The sequence below is a fragment of the Panthera onca genome, chromosome E1, assembly GCF_046562875.1.
Source record: "Panthera onca isolate mPanOnc1 chromosome E1, mPanOnc1 haplotype 2, whole genome shotgun sequence".
In the NCBI taxonomy this organism is placed as follows: Eukaryota; Metazoa; Chordata; class Mammalia; order Carnivora; family Felidae; genus Panthera; species Panthera onca.
The window spans coordinates 30,701,573-30,723,824 of NC_138352.1; the positions used below are offsets into that span (position 1 = coordinate 30,701,573).

The 22,252-nt window shown below is 38.5% G+C and overlaps 1 protein-coding gene across 2 annotated transcripts; it reads right to left on the bottom strand.

Moving 5' to 3' along the window:
- Positions 1–258: 258 nt before the first annotated feature.
- Positions 259–18,842, bottom strand: ASPA (aspartoacylase). 2 transcript variants are annotated; one of them, XM_060647022.3, is made up of 6 exons: positions 18,443–18,842; positions 14,585–14,780; positions 12,797–12,890; positions 9,581–9,682; positions 5,468–5,577; positions 259–1,796 (listed from the first exon to the last, which is right to left on the bottom strand). In XM_060647022.3, the coding sequence occupies exons 1-6, from the start codon at positions 18,676–18,678 to the stop codon at positions 1,599–1,601; spliced, it is 936 nt and encodes a 311-aa protein (XP_060503005.1). In that variant the 5' UTR covers positions 18,679–18,842; the 3' UTR covers positions 259–1,598. The 2 variants fall into 2 exon arrangements, with proteins under 2 accessions (XP_060503005.1, XP_060503004.1); XM_060647021.3 differs by having other exon boundaries at positions 9,581–9,688; positions 18,443–18,841.
- Between the last annotated feature and the right edge of the window lie 3,410 nt (positions 18,843–22,252).

Here is a 22,252-nt window from a genome sequence, read left to right on the forward strand (position 1 = left end):
TGGCTATAGCTCTAGGTTTTAAAAAAATCATTTAATTAGAAACTCTGAATACTGTAAATATTGAGTCAGAGGAAATAAGACTTTACATTTACATTGTAAATTTTATAGGTAACGAAAGTTTGATAGAAAAATAAAGTACTCTTGCCAAAATTTACATCTGGAAAAAACTGACCCAGAAAAACTGGACTCAGACATAAAACACGAAGGAACTTTCACAGTGGAAGAAGGAAGATTGATAAATTGAACTTTCACTCAGAATTCAGAAGGAAGAGAGTTTATTCCAATAAAAATCATTTTGGCAAAGTACGAAAATATTGGTGCAGAAAAATTTAGAAACAGTTTATTTGTGCTTTATAAAACACTGAATATGAAAATGAAATTAGTTTAATGGGGTTTACTCTGGAGAATGAGATATTTACATACATCTTTGTTTCAGATAACAGTATGATGGTTGGTACATACATTTGAAACCATAAACATGGGTTCCTTGGGGTCCAAATCACAGGATAAAAACACTCTTTACTTGGCTGCTGGGGCCTAAAAGAGGAGGCAGGGAGGCTCCTGCAGGGGCTGGAGGGAGAGAGGGAGGCAGCATTTCAGCCCAAAGACCTTTGAGGGGAAGAATCGTGGGTGTGGAGGCATTTTGGGCATTTAGATCACGGGCACTTTTTTGAAAGAATGCATCTGTGAATCAGAGACATGGTTTTGGGTCACATTAGTGTCCGCTGCTGTCTGCTATTTCTGTCTTTACCGCCTTTGCTGCCGGAGCCCAAAGACTTCCTCACGTGTTGGCTGGGAACAAGGGCAAGCACGTTCTTTCAAAATGAGAAGCGACTGTTGGAAGGAATATGCCTCTTCCAGGTTTTCCCAAGTTGGGAAGGAACGTTAGCTTCCCAAGGGGAGTGTGAGATGTCTGGAGGAGGCTCCCCGCTCCCCGAGGTCAGTGCAGAACAAGGGGCCATGTCGGGGCAGCTGTGCTGTGTGGGCGACTGTCTGCAGACAAAGGGCCATTCAGGTCCTTGATTTATTCCTAGTGTCACCTTTATAATCAGCCCTCATTTCCTGTTCACATTTCATCTTCAAAAGGGCAGTTACAAATCTCCTATGGATATCACAACTATTGCTAAAGTTACAGATGGGATGCTTAATATATTATCATTAATTCAGGTATGAAAAATTTAAAAATCACAAGTCTGCATCATGAGTTTCGAGTAGCATTTATACATTACTTGAAAACACATTTAATTCTAGGCTCAAGTTAATAACTTTTAAGGTATAGTATCCATTTCAGTTTTGAAATTTGAATTTAAAGGCTGTTTGTTAAGAATGTTAAACTCTCAAAGTATAATATATAAAAAGTTATACAGAAATAAGAAATGCACTTCTTTGAATAAGCTACGTGTCCACTATGATACTTTGAGAAGATACGCATTAATTTATTCATTCATTCAAAAACTTGCCTGAATGCCCACTGTGGTAAGGCACTGGACTAGGTACTAGGATATGAAGTCGAAGAAGCCACAGCCCTGCCCTTCAAGAGCTTACAACCTAGTGGAGTTTGTCAAGATACTGTGTCACAGGTGGGCTAGAAGTGATTCTTAAGGTAACGAGGAGCGAATACTTCTTGCGTTGAGTGTTAGTTTGGTTGCCTTTGCAAAAGCTTCTTTCTTTTCATAATACGCGGCCTCGTTTACAAACACTGGGTACACAGTACTGCCTCCGCCCAACGGAATAATCTTTCCATCAAGAGTTAAAAACACAGGATCCCCGGGGTGCAGCGGTTTCCAGTCTTGATCCTCTCAGGAAACAATTAAAATACGTAAGTTACATTTAGACTTTTTCCCCACCTTAAAAGTTTTATGTCGGGCTCTCTAGACAACTAACAAATTATAGCAGTGTCTAACAAAAGAGTTACTTGAGAGATGTGTTGGGAGGCCCATGAGTGATCTGGCCAAACTGAGACTGAACCATTAATTTGGGCGGCAGTTTTAAGAGTTCCCCATTTAGTTTTTATACCGCATACATGTGACTGGAGTTTGTTTCAATACCAAGTTTGCCTTGAATGTTGCCAAAGAGATTCAGAATATTAAAGGGCCAAATAAATGCATGTCTCCCTAAGTGTATGTTCTACCTGTTGCTAGCAGAAGTTAAATCTTGTTCAGCAAAGTTTAAGAAATAACAGTGTGCAAGACATTGTACTATAGGGATGTAAAAAATGAGTCCTTGTGCCTGCCCACCAAGGGACTCTATTCTGATGGGGCTTAGTGAGACAAAGTGGGGATGGGCTGGGGCCTGTCTTAGGATAAGGTGAATGTTCTCCATGATAACAACGGAGTTATCTGATCCAGACCATGAGCCCTCAAATACCAGTGCTGTCACATCACAAGAACACTAAAGCAGCTCTTCCCACACTTTGATATGTTTTCAGACTGTGTACAGATTTTGTTAAAATGCAGATTCTGATTCTAGAGGTCTTGGGTTCTGTGATTCTGCACTTCTAACATTTCTCAGCAGCACCTGGGAATTTATTATTAAAGCACAATTTCTTTCCCCGCTGCTGACGTGCCTTCATGTTAACAAGTCCCCAGAGATTCACATGCATAGTATTAAAGTTTGGGAAGCTCTGCATTACAGTAAGTTTCTCAACCCTACCTGCATGCTATAATTGACTGGGCTATTTAAAAAATATAGATGAGTATGAGGCACCTGGGTGGTTCAGTTGTTTAAGCATCAGACTTTTGATTTCAGCTCAGGTCATCTCATGGTTTCATCTCACGGTTCATGGGTTCCAGCCCCGAGTCGGGCTCTGCGCTGACAACATAGAGCCTGCTTGAGATTCTCCCTTTCTCTCTCTCTGCCCCTCCCCTGCTTGTGCTCTTTCTCTGTCAAAATAAATAAATAAACTTTCTATATCTATATCTATAGATATCTAAATATATAACTATAGATATAACTATACCCAAACCTGAGCCACATGAAAATCACCTGGTAAACCTAACTGATTTCCTGTGTGCACCCTGAGGAACTAAATCAGAATCCCTGGGGAAGGGGCCTGGGAATCAAGATTTTTTAAAAGCTCCTCAGGTGATTCTCCTGTGGCCTGAGTTTGAGAAGCACCACTTTAGTGCTTTTGTAATAGGCTTCGGGCATTTGGGAGTACATCCTCTAGGTCATTCCAGTGAGCATCCATGACCAAGAACTGTCTCTCTTTGAATAAAACCTGGACTCACAAGCAGGTGTCTGTCTATGTCTCTCTCTCCAGGATCAACTATCCTCAGTGTTCGCTCCCTGATCTCCATGGACACTGGTCTTGCTATTCCTCAAACACTCCAAGTTTGTTCTAGCCTCAGGGCCTTTGGACTTGTTTTCCACGTGGATGACTTCTCATTGCCCAGGCTCCAGCTTCAATGCCATCATCTAAGAGATGGCTCTTTCAGACCATTCCATCTGATAGGAACCCTCTGTTAGCCTCTATTATTCTGTTCATTTCTTTTATAGTACTCATTACAATTTGAAATGATCTGGTTTATGTATTGTTTACTTATTCATGGTCCATTATCCCCTGATTACTATGGAAGCTCCGTGAGGGATCTTGTCTATCTTGAACCTCAGGGCCCAGGATAGGCTTAGTAGTCATTCAAATATATGTATTTTTTTAAAAAATATTTATTTATTTATTTTTGACAGAGACAGAGCACGAGGGGGGGAGGGGCAGAGAGTGAGGGAGACACAGAATCCGAAGCAGGCTCCAGGCTCTGAGCTGTCAGCACAGAGCCCTACGTGGGGCTCGAACCCACAAACAGTGAGATCACAACCTTAGCCCAAGTCAGACGCTTTACAGACTGAGCCACCCAGGTGCCTCTCAAATATATTTATTGCAATAATTAGTGAATCACTCACTCCTTGTAAATACTGAGCAACCAAATCAATACTGTCCTTCCTTTCAAGACCTACCACAAACCCTGTTTGTTACTGATCTCATTAACCTCACTTCTCTGCTTCACCAGGATGATGTTTGTACTCTTCAAGGATCCTTGAGGAATACAAATCTTAAAAAAAATCCTGTGTTGTAGCCAGTTATGACATCATCACCTTGGCCTCTGTTTCTTGTACTTGCTATTTTTGTTACCTGTAGTGCTTTCCTCTCTCCCTCAATCTTTATATTTCTTTCCTTTAAAACATTGCCTAAGGCTCCTTCTTCTGGTTTCCACCCAGATCCCACTAAGGCAGAAAGCAGGATTTGCTCCACTTGTCTACAGACAGCTTATTTTATTAAGTTGTAAGTCTGGATGACTATTACTAGGGTCATTAGATCGGAGTCTGAACTGCCTCAGTAGTTTTCCACTCTGATTACCCAGGCCAGTAAGATTATATTATCTCAAAGTGGGATCCTGGCATTGTTATGTTTCAAAGTCTCTCTAGGCAATGTATGACCAGAGTTGAAAGCCCCAGACTAGATAATCTGCCAAGTCTTTTCCATCTGTCTGAGGGTGCATAGGGTTCTCACAATTGATATGGATATTTTAGCTTTTTGGAATATTTGCTTCTCCTTGCTTTTGCCTTTGCCTTTTCTAGATTTCAATCTCCTATGCTCTCCCAAGAGCCTTTTTTCCCCCTTAACTATGCCATTATTGATCAAACCAGAGAAGGAGCAGATACTGGGGTTCTGAGGAGAGTCAGGGAGTGGTGGTAGAAAACACCGCAGAGAAGGAGGTTCTGAGTGTTTTGCTCTAACTTATTCAGTGGTGATCACAGGGAGGTGGCAGCAATGTGGTCAACTGCAAAGAACATTAGTTCTGGATGTGCCATTGACAGCTGTAAGACTATGGGGAAGATCTAAATTTTATTTTCTTTAAACAACTTTTTTTTTTTAGTGTAGTTGACACAATGTTACATTAATTTCAGGTGTGCAACATAGTGATTCGACAAGTTTATACCTTACCTGTGCTCACCACAAGTGTAGTTACAACGCTGTTATAATACCATTGACTATATTCCCTATGCTGTGCCTTTTTACTCTGTGACTTAATCATTCCATAACTAGAAACCTGTGTGAGCCTGTTTTCTTATGATAAAATAGATACAATAATTCCTGTCCATTGCACTTGGGCAGGAATTTCACCTTCCCTGAGAGGCCTTGTCTGACCTCTTCCTCCCCACTTCATTATTCTTTTATGGCATCTGGTTATCTTGATTTCTAAACCACAGTTTAGAGTTTAGTACATCTATAAATCTCATGAGAGTATAGACCATATTCACTGATGTATCCCCAGAGCCAGCAGAGGATATACTCAATAATATTTATTGAACGAAGGTCTGAATACCTTACCTACACTGCTAATGTGGGTAAATGTAGGTAATGCAGGTAAACGAGCTAATGTATGTAAAATGGTTTATGAATTGTAAAGTTCTATTTGAAAGTGAGACATCATTAATTTGAATACTTTAAAGAAACAGCAAATGTTACCTGCAGGTCAGGGTGGATAATAGCGGCAATATCTCCATTTTCATTCCTAGGATAATCAACTTTCTCCATTATTTTATAGACTTCAATAGCACAGGGGGGGAATTCTTCTCCTATGGTGAAAACAACGTGTATGAATAGTGATTAAGAAGAATCTCTTGAAAAAAAGGAAGTTGAAACTTTAACGGAAGAACAACACCCCAAAAAGGAAGACAGTTACAGGGAGAACATGCCATTTTAAGTTAAGGATATTCTTAACCAACATTCAGCCAAAAGAGGTTCTCAAATTATTCCTATTGGTACACCATCCACAAGTACACTAATGGGGAGAGGCAGAAAGCAGAACTTGAAAAGCCACGATAGGCTGGGAGTCAGGACACCTGGGCTTCAGTCTAGCTGTGTAATCTTGAGCAAGATGCTTAACTTCTGGAGGCTCACTTTCTTTACTTGTCAAACGAAGGTTTTGACAATATCTCGGAGGGCCCTTCCAGCTCTGACATTCTATGACCGCACATCCTCAGGGGGACTTCCGGCAGGTTAGGTGACTTCAGCATGGTGCTCCTTCTCTTAACTAAGTATGTGAGACCTTAGGATGCAGGCAGCCTGACTTCCAAAGATGAGGCAACATTAACCCAATGCCCAGAAACATGTAAAGGGAGTAGTTTACATGTACACCAGGCAGCTCTGTGTAAACCGGATGAATTTTCATCCAAGAGAGGATCCTTAGTGTGCTATGGTTGCAACTCAAAGGAAACTCTTCCTTTGTCCTTAGAACAGAAAGTGCAGCCCCGGGTTGGAATGTGGATAGCCTGTGATCACTTCTGTATCAGTTAGCTTTTGCTGCTTAACACACTACCCGAGAACTGAGTGGTGTGAAACAACCACCCCCAGTTTAGCTCATGATTCTGTGGAATGTTTGGGCAGTTCCCCCGGTGTAGGCTGGCTTTCTGATTTCTGACTGGCTTGCTCATGCATTTGTGGTGAGCTGGTAGGTCAGCTGGAGGCTGGATGATCTAAGATGGTCTTACTCTCATGTCTGGCATTTGCCAGGCTGGCAGCTGGAGCTGGGGTGTCTGAGTTCTCCGCCTCATGACCTCTCATTATTCAGCAGGCTAGGCTAGGCTGATCCACATACTGGCAGTACAGGGTTCCTAGGAGGAGCAGAGAGCAAGCTCCAGTGTGCAAGTCCTTTTTGAGTTTCTTCTGCGGCACAAAACAAGTAACGTGGCCAAGCCAGATTCAGGAGGTAGGGAAATAAACTCCATTTCTTGGCAGAAGGATCTAAAACACCACATTGTGAGAACACGGACACAGGGAAGGGAAGAATTTGTGGGCATTTTTACAATCTACTCCATCTTCCAAAGGGAAGATAGAAACTTACAGGTGTCATCTCTTTAAAGCAGAAGGTCTATTAGAAGGACAGAAAAAAGTGGTAGAACGTAAAGAAGCATTCTAAGTTTGCTACTTAGAATCTCACAGTTGGAAGAAGCCTCAAATGCCTAACCTCATCAGTGCTTGAGAATTCTCCACGTCTTTCTGGCCAAGTGATCATCTTACTCCTGCTTGGATGGCCTCACAAAGTGTGGTCCATTCCACTGTCGGTCAGCTTTGTTAATCAGACATTTATGTCTCTAGGTGACTTCATCCCACTGATTCTATTCTGTCCTCAGAGTCACAGAAAACATGTCTAATTGCTGCTTTCCAGTATGACACGTCTAAAACTCTAATATGAAAAGTCTCCTTTTGCTGGCCTAAGAATTCTTCTTCTCTACTTACATATGTCACATTCGTGAGGTTATATGTGAAGATACTTTGTAAACTGAAGTTCTACGTGCATCTTAGGGATGGCTCTTATATTATGGTTTTTAAACTCTTCAGCCTTCTCAATTCTCTCCTTGGCTAACCTCTACTTCATACAGGTTCCTCCTGAAATACGGACTCAGAATTTATTCACATTCTCCAAGTGGTGTTTATTCAATGCAGAAAAGAGACCATCACTTCCCTTATTCTGGGATTTTTTTTTTTTTAAACATAAAAGCAAATTTTGAACCTGAAATGTAGTTAACCTAAAATATTTGCCTCACACAATTGTTAAAGGTTGTCAGCACTTTTTAGATCTACCTTCTAACCACAGATATTTTCCTGCAAGCTTCCTGCCACCTTTCATTTATATATAAGCATGTCACATATATCCTCATCCAACTTACTAGTAATAATTTTGAGTAGCACAAAGCCAAGGATGGAGCTCTTCTGCACATTTCTAGAGAGTTTTTCTCTAGGTGGTTATCTCTTTGTCAGCATTCTTTGGATAATGGTGTTCTTTCCATGTTAGTTAGAAATCCACCAAACTGGAAAGTCAAGATTAATAGTGGTTTAAAATTTTTGAATTGCGGGATCCTTTGCTTAAAGAAAACGTTACACGGAAGAGCAATAAAACAGAAGAACTGGTCTGGTAGGAGCAGAGGTAGGGGTGCCTGTCCTGGAGCTACAAGACAGCCATGAGATCCCCACCCCTGGGGATAGGAATCTATGGACTATGATTTGAAAAACATGTCTTTCCTCTCATGTCTGTGGTCTTGTACCTGGGTTCACTGTTCCTTAATGTAAGGTAGTCCCCACTTACTATCGGAAGGGTTTCTTATCAATTAGTGGTGACCTTCCCAATAACAGGTGCATGAGACAGTTATAGAACCGGTTCTCAGACATAGGTGGTAAAAAGCTGATCTTCAGTCTTTATGACTCTGGAGTCAAAGGATTCCCAAGCACAGAAGAAATTCCTGTGACTGCAGTAGGGTGCACAATCTGAGGTTAAGGAATTATACTCCCCCATGACACTGAACTATTCTCCAGCTTTGTCACTATAATGACTCATTCCTCAACGACAATTCCAATTAAGCCTGCTGGAGTAATTATTTATGTAGGATGTCCCTTTCTCTCTCTCTCTCTCTCTCTCTCTCTCTCAGGAATTCTTAAATTTTTACAAATTTTATTAACTCTTTAAATTTTAATTCCAGTATAGTTAACATAGAGTGTTATATTAGTTTCAGCTTTCTTTGATTTTATTTCAATTATACTTTAGTTTTAAATTTCAAGTACATTTATTTTTTAATAATCAATAGGCTTTATTTTTTTGCTGTTTTAGGTTTATCAAATAAATGAGCAGATAGTAGACTTCCATATATCATCCTGCCACCAGCCCCATTTAATTGTTTTTAATTACACAAATAATATGCAAATACATTGTTCACCTTGAAAACAATTAAAATAAAATTAACCTGTTTTTTCCTCATATATATGTATGTGTATTCTAGCAAGTGTTTATTATTATTATTCTGAAGCAAACTGGTATAGTGCTGTATGTTTTGGTTTATAGCTTGCTTTCTGTAATTAACAATGTATTTTGAAGATCTTTTCACATTAATTTATTTAATTGTTTACCAATGGATCAATATTCAGGTCATTTCGATTGTCTTGCTGTTACAATGATGCTGATGACCGCCCTTGCATGTGACAACACAGCGGGTGTGCCTGTGCTTTTGCATGTCTCTGAGGTATGGACTTGCTGGGTCACAGGATTTGTGCATTTTCAGGAGTGGATACTATAAAAATTATTCTCTAAAGTGTCCTTACTGGATTTATACCAGCAGGGAATGAGAGCACCCTCTTTTCCTACACTTACCATCAGTTAATGTTATCAGGTTTTAATATCTGCCCACTCTGGTGGGAGAAAATATTTTCTCACTTTAACTGGTGTTTCTCTGATTAGTAGTAATGTTGGACATCTTTTCATGCGCTTATTGGATATTTGTATTTCTTAGTGGTTCTTTGCTGTTTACGGTGTAGATTAGCAGAAAATGAGGATTTTATTTGGGGAGATTTGTTAGTAGCTGCTTTGCTTAAATGTGTCTACTCTGGTCATTGAGGAATGGCTGAAGTGAATAACATTTTTAAAAACATCTAATATCATGAGCATGGCAAATTTGACAATTGCTATATCAGCGTTTAGTGGTTAGGTCACTATGTGTGTTCATTTCATCTCACTTTTCTGATTTACACACACACACACACACACACACACACACACTAACAAGGAAATAATTCCTGCCTCCTACTTACCTTCATTGAAATTATGTATAAAATCAAGAGCATGTTTGATCATTTTTCTCATTTGATCCAAAATATCGGCTCTCAGAACTCCTTGAGGCTGGGGACCAACTTCTACACCTCGGTACAGAAGGGGTACATATAATATTTATATAAATATTACAATATATTAGACAACTGAGCACGTTCATATATTAAGACCTAGAATATCATCATTAAAATGATTAAAAAGGTAGACCATGTAGCATCATGGAAAATATTTGAGACAATGTTAGGCAAAACATAAAAGCAGAAGATTTACATGTACACATTATAAGCATAGTGAATAAAAACTGAGAGAAAACATGAAAAAATATCAAAGAATTGTATTAGAGTAGTAAGATCTTGGGGTCATTTTTTGCTTAAATATCCTTCAATATTGCCATATTATCAACATTGTCAACATTTAGTCTTGACAGGAGGAAATGCATCTATTTGAGTCACAGAGATTTGGTGCCATGGATGGTTAACATGACCATCTAGGTGACCCTAGAGCAACATTCTTGCCCTTAACATAACAACTAATTCTAATGTGATAGTGCAATAGTTTTAGTTTTCCCTAGGATTAATTTGTATTCATTTATTCTCACCCCAATACAATCCATCCTCACACCTACAAAACAGTCTCTCTAAACCAAATATCTAGTTACCTCCCTCCTGTTCCAGTCTCCCATACAGTTATCCCCCATTTATCAAAAATAATATCATTCATTCTTTTCTAACCAATTCATATCCATTCATATACATTCTTTTTCACCCATTCTATTTTTACCCAGTTCTCTTATTTCTTGATTCACAAAATCTTTCTGTATTTGACATTTATTTTTTATTTGTTGTGCTTAGCTTTTTTGCATATGCGTCTGGACACACATTTAAGTATGTGGTATAAATGTGGTTAATGTATGCATTTTGTGTATAAATGATTTGTACACATGTGTTAAAACATGTTCAAGGATATGTCTATATGTGTGTTGTAGAAGACATTATTGGTTGCCCATCCAAAAGCCATTCCACTTCTTCCTTACTGATAGAGTCCTGATTTTGGTTCGATATCCAGTCTTCCAGGCAAGTGAACTTTTCTCCAGCCCAGGTGTAAATATGGAATAGTTTAAGTCGTTTATAGTACTCCCATTATCCTAGTGATTGATTTAAGAATGGATATGTGATCCAGTTCTGAACAAGTGGTTATAACAGAGGTCTGCAGGGAGTTCCTAAGACTTTTCTTTCACCCATTAGATATTGTATTATTGGCATATGATGCTTAAAACTACAGTGGACATCTTGTGGCCATGGGGGCTGCTAAAAAACTCCACTAAAGATGGTATACTAAAAAGATAAGAAGAACCTGGCCCCTCACGATGTGCTGAGCTGTAATGTAAAATAATAAATCTGTTTTATTGTTTAAGCCATTTGAGCTTTGTGCGGCCAAAAAGATTGTACATATTCTTGTTTGGAGAGGAGATGGAAGGTGTGGAGAGCAGTTGTGATTGGTAGAAGAGGGTGTCTGAGTCAGAAGAGTCAGTTACTGAAGGATTTTTTCCTTCCTGATTGTGAGTGGAAGATAACAGGGTGGCCATATTTTCTAAACCAACAATTACCCTTGACACAAGATCCTGTGTCAGAGAAGAATGTTTACAGTTTTAGGAAATAGCCACAGCATAGTCCCAAGTGGAGCTGAAGAAGTAGTGGTCATAAACTTAAATCTTCTGAGTCTCAAATGAGGCCATGGTTGATCTGGGAAAGTTAACTTAGGAGAAGATTCTGTCTAGAGTATTCTGTGTGTGTGTGCACGTGTGTAGGTGTGTGTGTATGTGTGTGCATGCACACACATGAGAGAGAGACAGAGAAACAGAGACAGAAAATGAAGAAGATTCTGTGAATGATCATAAGGCTGGCTGCAGAAAACAGCTTCTTTCCACAATAAAGTTTACTTAGAATGATCCTGCCACATTTCAGCTGCCTTGGTAATAGAATACAAAGGTGGTCCTTTTGGAGGCTAGTAGAAGCTAGAGCAAATTTCTATGAGACAATAGAGATATATTGTAAAACGTTGGGTTGGAGATAGTTTCTGTCTGAGCTTAAGTATTTTCCCCCCAGTGAGTGGATGGTATAAAAATATTCCAAATTAATGAAGTTGGCAGGATAACATACAGTATTTCTAATTGTTTATGATGATCTTAGTACTCTATCATATTGAAATATTTGAAAGGCTTGGCCCTAAAAAGGGGCAAATATATTGGTAGATATTTGTTCTAGTTAAGAGCAGCATTTCCCCACAAATATCATAGACCAAGAATGCTTTTTCAAAGTGTGGAAATCTTCAGCTTTATTTGGTGTCCCAGAAAAACAGGATCTCTATCATTCATTGTTAAGCATTTGGTTTATTTCGAATAATTACCTATACTTAGATATTTACCTTTGCCCCAACAGATCCCCGATTATGCACCAAAATTACCAACAATTAAATAACCAAGATAACTTTAAATTTGCTGATACTGTTTGACAACTTGTTTTGAAATTAAATTACTCTTGGTTAAAACCATCTTAGATCTCACAAAAAAGGATTTTAAGTTGTGCAAACAATTATGCTAGCAGGTCATTCAGGAAAGAGAGTGGAATATAGAAAAAAAGAGACTGAGTGTGCAAGCCTCCATATTGGAACTTGCCAGAGGGTAAAGATGCATTCACAGCTCAGTAACTGACACGGAAACGAGTGAGTGGATAGATAGCAAACAACTCTTGGGAGACATGAGTACAAAACAGGTGCTAAGAGGAAAGTTGGGAAAAGATTTTTTATGGGTCTCTGGTGTTTCTGCATGTCTTGCCAGTAAGACACTGACTGCCTTGGTTCCAGATTATTTTTCAAGAATGTTTTTACAGTGAACAGTCTTGGAAGATAGAGATGATCTCTTTCTAGGCACAAGGGCAGGCATGTTTACTGCATATTATAAAAGATTAGAGTTCCCTCAGTTCACTGTTTCTCTCCTGGAATGCAGAAACTGCTCAATGAAACTGAGGACATTTGATATAGTTAGAGCCTGCCTGGAGTTAGTTAGTTTGCTTTTACTTGACAATTATAAGCCATAATGATAAGCAAGGTAGCTATAAATATTCTCCAGAAAATAATTGTCTCAGAGTTTCATCCAGGACATATTTTGTGCAGTTGTGACAATGGGAAATATGACTTACCAACAGGATACTTGGCTATAGAACGAGTGGTCGCATATTTGAGGGAAGGATGCTCAATAAGATAAACATAGCAGGGTAATGGAGCCAAAGAAGTCTGAAAAGAATTTAAAACATCTTTCTTATTATGTAAAGACCATATGCTTTGTTCTCTTTGCCACTAGAGAGTCAATAATGTCTTCAATATGCTTTACTCCATCAATTAAGTAATAGAATACAAAGGTAAGACAGCTTTATGAAACACTCTAAAATTCAGTGTTATTATTATAGCTTTGAAAACACATCAATGAATTACATATAAAATTGAATTATACATAGCTTTCTGGGCAAAAAGTACATTAAACAATTCTCCAGAACCATGATAAAAAATGTATGAAATAAATTTTGCTTCTCAATGGATTTGGCTATTTTTGTTTTCACCACTGGTGACACTTCCTATTTAGTTTAGTATAGGTCTCATAAAGAATTCCGTTTCTACCCTTATGGTCCAGGTCCGTACAGATGTTAGGTAACCCCCCCCCCCCCACCTCGACTTATCTGAATGAGAATTCAAGATAAGGCCTCTGGATTTTGATAACATTGTCAGCCATGCTGCTTCTATGCCCGGTAACCAGAGCATTCAACTCTCCCTTCAATGAGCAAAAAGAATCATTGCATTATGATCTCCCACCAGAACTGCTAGCCAGTTATTGTCAAAAGCTCAAGGGAAACAGAAGTTAACAATTAATCTTTACTGTCTGCTAGGTATAAGGCTCAATGCTGTATCTCATTTAAGGCTTTTAACACTCCTATGGGTAAGTGTTATTATGCCAATTGTATACAAGGAGAGCAAGGTTTGGGGTGTGGAGTATCTTGTCCAAGGTTAGTGAATGAGAAAGCGAGGATATAAGCCCAGGTTCTCCTGGATACACAGGTCAAACTCCTTCCACTTAAGCATATTGGCCCTCTGGACGGAAGAGTAGCTATTATACAGAAATAAACACATAGTTCATTATTTGTGTTTTTTGCTTTGTTGTTACTTTCTAGCAATTTTCCTCTAGCTGTCAGCCCTGGATTGCTGAATTTTTCATCTTGTAAATTTCTGAGCCTTAAAATGATTAGCTATACAAGTACTGAAAGAACAGACATGTGTTGGGGTATCTGAGTCAAATGGAGACAAGGGCAGAACTAAAAAGAGCCAGCCTTTTTATCACTGGTCTTTGGTCATATTAAATGACTATTTCTCAAGCTTTCTAAAACTAGCATTGAGCTATGTCAACTACACCATTTTAAGTGTGGGTATTGATTTTACCAAACAGCTTATGGTTTAGTGGCTGTCTGGATAAGTGAGTTATAATTTTATAAACACGAGAATCCGCAACTGTTTGATTATTTTGTTCACTGTGTTTATTATTTTACTCATTTCCTCAACTTTTCTCCTGCCGTCAACACCACCTCTATTCTGGTGCGCTCCTCCCACTCCCTCATCTCTCTTGGACCCCCTCTTCCAACCCTTTTCTGGTGGCTCTACATCTACAATTGACTTAAAAGTACAGGTACCATGCTAACTTATAAATTAATAACACTGGGGCACCTGGGTGGCTCAGTTGGTTGAGCATCTGACTACGGCTGAGGTCATGATCTCACGGTTCATAAGTTTGAGCCCCACATGGGGCTCGCTGCTGTCAGCTTGTCAGCACAGAGCCCACTTCTGATCCTCTGTCCCCTTCTTTCTGTCCCTCCCTGCTTGAGCTCTCCCCCAAATAAGTAAATATTAAAAAAAAGAATTTTAATTAATAACATTGACATTACCTTAATATAATGACACATCTGAATTAAAAAGTCATTCCTGGAATCTTCAAGAATAAGAGTGCACCCCATGTTAGAAGTAGTGTTGTGAAGGTCAAAAATAATGTCATAGGAATATTCATTGTCTTTTGGACCAAATAAATGATTGATTTCTTGAGCCCTTCTCACTTCATATGGCAAATCCTTTGACATTTTTTTGCTGTTATTAGCAGAAAGAAAAAGATTTAACAACATCTGTGGCTAAGATAACATTAAACATACAATAAGAACACAGTGTATAAGGAAACAGTTGCCAAACCTTTAATACGAAAAATCTGTAAGTCAAGTGGAAACTTATTTCAAAATTTCATAAATAAAGACTTCCTTCTTTTTTCTCCATTTGATTTTATGTAATGGTGCATCGGCATGCTCACAAACAGTAGTTCATTCATGTGGCTGATCCCAGGGAGGACATTTCAAACAGAATTCACCATTTGACTTCAATGTTTAACAAAATGTATTCATTAATTTAATCAATAGTTTGGTTTTGTTTTTTTTTAAATAGTTATGTGCACTGGGCTATTTATTGGGGCTAGACTATCAAACACACACACAAATTTTTTTTTGTCCTCTAGCTAATTCTAGTCCACAAAAATAGTAAACTTAGGTGATCATGTTACCTAATTAGGGATTCTAATTGAGGTCCTAGGAACCATTATGGTCCAGGGTAAGCTTTACAAAGTCTGTAAACTCCACAAAAATGCAAAATTTTGCAGGCATATGCATACATATTTTTTTTCTGGGATGAGGTTTTTATTGAATTCTCAAATCAGTCTCTACCTCTCCTCACTCTTTAGGATATTTTTTCCCCCTTACTGTATATGTTGACAATTTAAGTTTATTTTTCCTCATTAAACAATGGTTTAACTCAACCACTTCTCTATACTTCCATCTATTTCTGTTCCCTGACTATTTTTGCTAGTGTCTTCAAGGGACCTACAGTTGGAACCTGGGTAATTCCTGCCTAAAATGCAATCAAGAAGGTGGAGCAGCCATTTTTTGACCATAAAGCAAAAAGAATGAGGACAAAAGCTGCATACTAAGGAAGGTGCAGTGGGAAGACAGAAGAGACCTGTGGCGCTTATGTTATTATTGAACCACTACAACCAGCCCTCGACCGCCAAGCTCCAGATTGATTTGTGAAAAAGAAACCTTTACTTAAGCCACTGTTTTCAGGTTTTTATTATATGCAACCATAGTTCCTAATGGATAGGTATGCATTTTAAAAGTTAATTCATGGGGGCCCCTGGGTGGTTCAGTTGGTTAAGCATCAGACCCTTGATTTTGGCCCAGGTCACGATCTCACAGTTCATGAGATGGAGCCCCGCATAGGGCTCAGTGCTAACAGCCGGGAGCCGGCTTGGGATTCTCTCTCTTCCTCTCTCTCTGCCCCTCCCCTGCTTGCATGCTCTGTCTCTCTCTCAAAATAAATATTTAAACGTTAATTCATGAAACAACTCAGTGAGGTTCCTCTACACCCAAGTGATTTGCTTCTAATTCTCCCCCATGTTGGTAATGGCATCACTAACCACCCAGTTGCTCAGAGCCAAGGCTTGAAGTCTTGAAAGATAATGGACACTTTGAGTTCTCATGCCCGTGGCCCAGGTCTCATAGGAAGAGTCTCAAGGGATGAAGCAGAAGGAATGGGCAGGGGCAAGATCCTAAAAGGCACTTTAATCACACTAAGTTACTTAAATCTATGCCAGATAGATTTTTGAAGAATTTTCAGCTGGGGAAGGACATAATAAGATTTGTCTGTCAGGATGATCCCTATGGCTGCTATTAAACTGAGTCAATGGCAGGAAGGATTGGAGTAAGGCTAGATGAAGAAAGATTCTTTAGGAGGCTACTCAGTCCACAGATGAAATGAAATAAGGTAGCGAAAATGGAGAGGAGTATTGGATTGCAAAATATTCAATGCTTGAATAAACGGGAAGATTTAGTAACTTGGTAGACATGGGGCTTGAGGAACAGGGAAGATTCTAAGTTGATTTCCATAGAAGATTTGATGGGTAATGGTGACATTACTGAGATGGGGAATATAGGAAAAGGAGCAAATTTGGGAGAGGGAAGTCAGGAGAAGGTAATTAAATTTTATAAGTGTGATAACTACCCTGAGAGAGAACTGCCTAGCTTCTGAATAGTGTTAAAGTATAAGAAGCAGAAAGCGAATTTAATTTTAAAGACTGCTCTCACGGACAATGCATACTACTGATGGTCATAATAGGAAAACCCACCCCAGTCCATTTCAGAGTTATTTAAGAAGTTAACATGCCGACTAAAAGCATTATTCTTCAACAAATTCTTATAAGAGTTAGTTAAAAGCTATTTTAGGTGAATAGATAAATCTTTAAAAAGATTTTTTTAACGTTTTATTTATTTTTGGAGAGGGGGAGAGAGAGAGAGAGAGAGAGAGAGAGAGAGAGAGAGAGAGATTGAGAGAATGAGCAGGGAAGGGGCCGAAGAGAGAGGGAAATACAGACTCCGAAGCAGGCTCCAGGCTCCGAGCTGTCAGCACAGAGCCCGACATGGGGCTCCAGCCCACGAACTGCGAGATCATGACCTGAGGTCAAGTCAGAAGCTTAACCGACTGAGCCATCCAGGCACCCCTAGGTGAATAGATAAAATCTTAATTATATCACCATAACCTCAGTCATGAAGATAAAGCATTCCTGAAATTAAAATGTATGCTAGTAAAAATATGCTTTGATACACAAAATGTGACTCATGTATAATTCTCCCTAAAACATCTACTTCATAAAGTGAGGCATATTTGTACTAAAGGTAGTAACTGTATTTGATCTGTTGTGAGATTAAATTTAAGTAACTCTGTAAACTCAAGTTAGCCTTCATTAGAACATGAGTACACAGGGCAGTGGCTGCTGTATGAGTTGCTCCTTTGCACATGTTCCATCTCAGTCAGTTGTTTTCCAACTCGTTGTGGATAGAAACCATTTTGTTCATAGTACTCCCACAGTACCTGGCACAGTGCCCCGTGAAGAGTAGGTGTTTAATAATATTTTTAGGTAAATAAAAGAAAGTGGTGAAAAATAAATACTAAGAGGCCTATATATCTATACTAGGAGCTATAAGGATGTAAACAAAGGCAAAAACAATTAGCATTATTTATATTATGTATTATATTGTAATACCTAGAGTGTTACTATTGCATACACTGCATGCAATGTATTATGAACCAGCTGCAATTTAAATTCAGAATATGCAAGTGAAGTGCTTTTATCTCTCAGGGATCCACCACTGAAGCCAGTACATCTACTCCTCATTTCACAAGGTGGTGTGATGGTTTTTGATGATGGGTATTTATTCACTTTTTCATATTCAACAAATATTAATTGAAATATTACAATTTTTTTGACTAGAACTTTATTACTGCCATGAATATAGTTGTATAAAAACATAGTAGCAAACCACCTAGGAAGCTAACAAATATGTATGCAAGCATACAGGCCAAAACTAATATAATACAAAAGACTATTAAATCTGTTTTTTTAAAGATATGATTTAAAAATAAAAACCATTGTTATTGTCTTAGTCTGTACAGAATGCATTTAAAAAGAAAATCAGTTAAGAACAGTCTGATACTTTTAAAAGTTTATAAAAGAGCATGTGGAGGCCCAGTTTAGGTAATTGAGTACTTCATAGCGGAGTATGATTAAAAGTGAAAGTGATCTGTTTCACAACAGCGACTATACGTACGGATACGTATATCATGTGCTACATATACGTGTTCTCTCTCTCTCTCTCTCACACACACACACACACACACACGCACACATGCTACAACACAAAATGTAGTCTTACCCAAGATTTTCAGGGTCAAAAACTCGATTCAGGTCACAGTCAATATATCTGGTACACTTCTTCACTGCTCTTGGGTTGGTAATAAATGGTTTTACCTCCAGCCCTGTTCTCTGAATCTCAGTGCCATTCTCCAGCCAGCGCTTAACTAGAAATGCTCCTGTTAACTCATTGCCATGAGTTCCTCCAAAGATAGCAACCTTTTTTATAGGATCTTCAGTAACATGACAAGAAGTCATTTTTGTCAAGTAGTTTTACCTGATTTCTGCAATTCAGAAAAGAAGAAATCAAATAGAACTTAATTTCTCAAGAAAAGTTTAGAGATTTAAATCTAAATGGTACTTTAACCAAAGTGCAAAGTGCAGAGTTCTCTTGAGCGGAGTATAATTTAATATTCTGTTACAAGTTCTGAGCCCTGTTTATTATAGGGACACTCCCTTCCTTTAGCCCTGCCCTTTACCATATTTGGATTAAAATATGCAGAGATGAACTAGATACAGCTGTTTAACTTCTTACTCCCTCACATGGTCAGTAGATCTAAATGCAATAATAAATTAGCCTCTCATACTAATACAAAAATTCTGGTTTCCTTTCACCTATAGCCAATGTCACCTAATGGTGCTTCCATGACTATCTGTAATAGTAAAAATAGCTTATACCTTTCTAATCCTCAAAAATATGAGAAAAAACTAAAAATCTATAAAAAATAAAGAAGGGGCTCATAATATGCATGCTATGATTTGTTATTTATGTTTCCACTCACATTTCAAAACATTTCTTCTCTGAAATGAGTTCAGAGCCTTTTCATTATCTGAGCACATTTGAATCTCACCTCCATAAACAGCCAAAGGCGGAGAGATCCTGAGAGATCTCCTGTGGAGCCAGCACCATTTCTTTCAGTATGCTTATTCATAGTCAGAGACACAAGAACCAAATAAATGATCACTAGGACGTAAAAAGCTACTTTGAAATATGTCTTAATTTCCTTCTCATGAAGTTTTCGGTAATTCTCTGTCAATTTCTTTAGGAATCTTTCCCACGTTTTGCCTTACTATTAAAGGAAAAGCAACTGTGAATAATTTTCAAGTCTTCATAATGCCTGAAAATGTCTTGGGGCATGCTATATATACTAACCGAATTATGAGTTTATTATAATACACAGTCTAATTTACTAGAAGCCCAGACTCTTCACTGGAATGTGTTACTCAAGCAGGGGGTCTTATTAGGGGAAACTATTCAGAATACTAAGATGATTACATCCCTTTGGAGAAATGACTCTGAACCAAATCAGATTTGATTTCATGCTTGATCATCCAGAAAGACAAATATGTTCAAGTTCTGGAAATACCATGTACTAGTAGCGCCAGATTGTTTGATAGGGATACAAGAGTAATTCCTCACAACCTCAGAGAAGTTTAATTTGTAATTAAATTTCCCACATTACCTCAGTTTATTCATATATTTACATTATAAGACAGGGTGGGTTAGGCACTGACATGGCCATTGTAGTGCTAAAGGAAAAGTCCCTCAGCTACCAGGAGAAAACTGGGCCGGGGACCCAGGTTTTCTGATTCTAAGCCCAGTGTTTTTAACAGAACAGGGTGCTTCCTGTTATTTTTGGACTTCCCCAAAGTTCTAATTTTGCTCTTTTGGAATTCGCATAAACAGTTACTACAGCGTGCTCAGGAAACAAAAAGCATACAAACAAAACAGATGCTAGAGTGTAAGATGTGAATGTTTCATAATGTTTAATAAACCAATCCCTATGTTCTTCCTTAGGAGATTATAATGCAGAGATAGAGAAAGCAAAATAATAAAATCCAAATTTACACGTTAAAATTACTGTTCTAACCTAAGAAAAAGCCCATGTAGCATTTGATTTTTCTATCCACATCAATGTACACTGAACACTAATGTAGAGATGCTCAAAACAAAAGCAAATGTAAACAAATTATGGTTGTATTTTTTACTTTGGTCTTAAAAACTGTAACTATGGTGAATTATTAACACTTGATTAGGTTTTGTTTCTTTTCTGATTTGTGGTTAGTTCTGTCCTTTGCCCAGTCTCTCTGGAAATGCTGCTTTGGTTATTTACTCGAAGCTGGCACAAATGACTTGCATTTCGAGGCTTGTTTTATGGAATTTTAACAGATCAGCACTTTGAAGCACATTTAACATTCAGAAATAAAGTTTCCCTTACATGTCAAAATGAATAACTTTTTTTGCGAGCTAGTGAATTGCAGTAATTCTGTCCTATACTTACCTTGTTTATTGTGTACAGAGTTTGTCTTCTGCGGAAAGCTTTATTAGAAAAAAAAGAGAGCATTTCCTTAGAACTAGAGCAACAGAGGCTTTTCATACTCTTATACCAAGTTAACTTCCGAAAGATTTTTAACTCCCTGTTTCCCAAAGCACACTAAATTTTTGAGCCCTACAAAAACTACAAATTTTCACTAGTCTAATTCTTTTTTGAGAGTTCAGAGAACTGATGGTGTATAAAGTAGAACCGTTTCTAGTTATCACTATTGATGAAGTTTTGGGGTGACAGGGTGGGGGTGGGGCAGAGCTGACGGCCAAGAAAGAATTCTTGAAGACGCCTTTGGTGCAAAAACGTGATTTTATTAAAGCACGGGGACAGGACCTGTGGGGGGAAAGAGTTAGTTGCACTTGGGGTAGTGACAGGTAACTCATTATATACCTTCAGGTTGGGAGGGGGTCAGGGTTAGAGTAATTCTCTAAGGAATTTTGGAAGCAAAGTTTCCAGGACCTTGAGGGGCTAGCTGTTGCTAGGGAAATGCCATTTATTACCATTTAGTAAAACCTCAGTCATGAGACCCTTCAGATTCTATCAGGGGGCCATAAGCTTGGAGTATGATTGCCAGCATATCTTGGGGGAGTTGAGAGAAAGAAATTTCCAAAGGAATTTTTATATGCTAAAGTAGACTTACAGGATCCTCAAGGTTGGGATAATGTTAAGCCAAGATTCCCTTTTGCCCCCAGCAAAGTGTCATCATTCAGGCAGCTGAGATCCTAGAGGGAGGTTACTCTGCCGGTTTCAAGGACTTGCCAATGGACTGTAGGCAGTAAGGGAATTCAATTTTTCATTTGTCTTAGTTTCCCACATCACCATGGCAAGCACTTAAACCCCTTTCCTTTGTTCTTGGGTAGCCAGAAGTGAACAAGGAATATCACACATATTCCACCTGGGGGGTGGAGGGGCGGGCGGTGGGGATTGCTGTCAGCTTGTCCCATGCTCCCTCATCACTGTCTCATTATCATGTTGAATATTTAATGTTTTGAAGTATTTAAAAGAATAAACCTAATAATTTCCAGCACTATAAATGTTTTGTAGGGATAGCGGTGCCTGATTATTAGTAAAATAATGTAGTATAAAACAAAGGGAGAATAAATTTTTCATAGTCTTGGATGTCCAATAAATCCACGCAAGAAATTTTGTGGCAGATGCATTTAAGATGTTGTTTCCAAAATAGTATGGCTGAGGGATAAGGAAGATCTTCTCTCAATATTACATATAAGGTATCTCATACATAATGTGGTTGTCCAGCAGTCATGTATTCAAACTACTCTATTTAAATTTTTTCCTTCCCCCATGGACCTCTTGCTGTCACCCATCCGGACCAACTTTCCAGATGGTAATAAATAAATGTCACCAAAAACAAGATAGGGATAAAATAGATAAGTTTATACACAACTAGTAAAGATTCCACATTGCTCATTCTGCAGTTCTGGCAGATTTAGCACAGCATGTTGTCCATAGTGGGCTTAAAATATTTTCTTTAAATGAGAAATCCA

Coding starts and splice junctions, on each gene's coding strand:
- ASPA (XM_060647021.3), bottom strand. CDS start 18,678: ATGACTTCTTGTCATGTTACTGAAGATCCTATAAAAAAGGTTGCTATC. Junction 14,781..18,442: donor TTTGACCCTGAAAATCTTGG/GTAAGACTACAT, acceptor TGCTAATAACAG/CAAAAAAATGTCAAAGGATT. Junction 9,689..12,796: donor TATAGCCAAGTATCCTGTTG/GTAAGTCATATT, acceptor TTCTGTACCGAG/GTGTAGAAGTTGGTCCCCAG.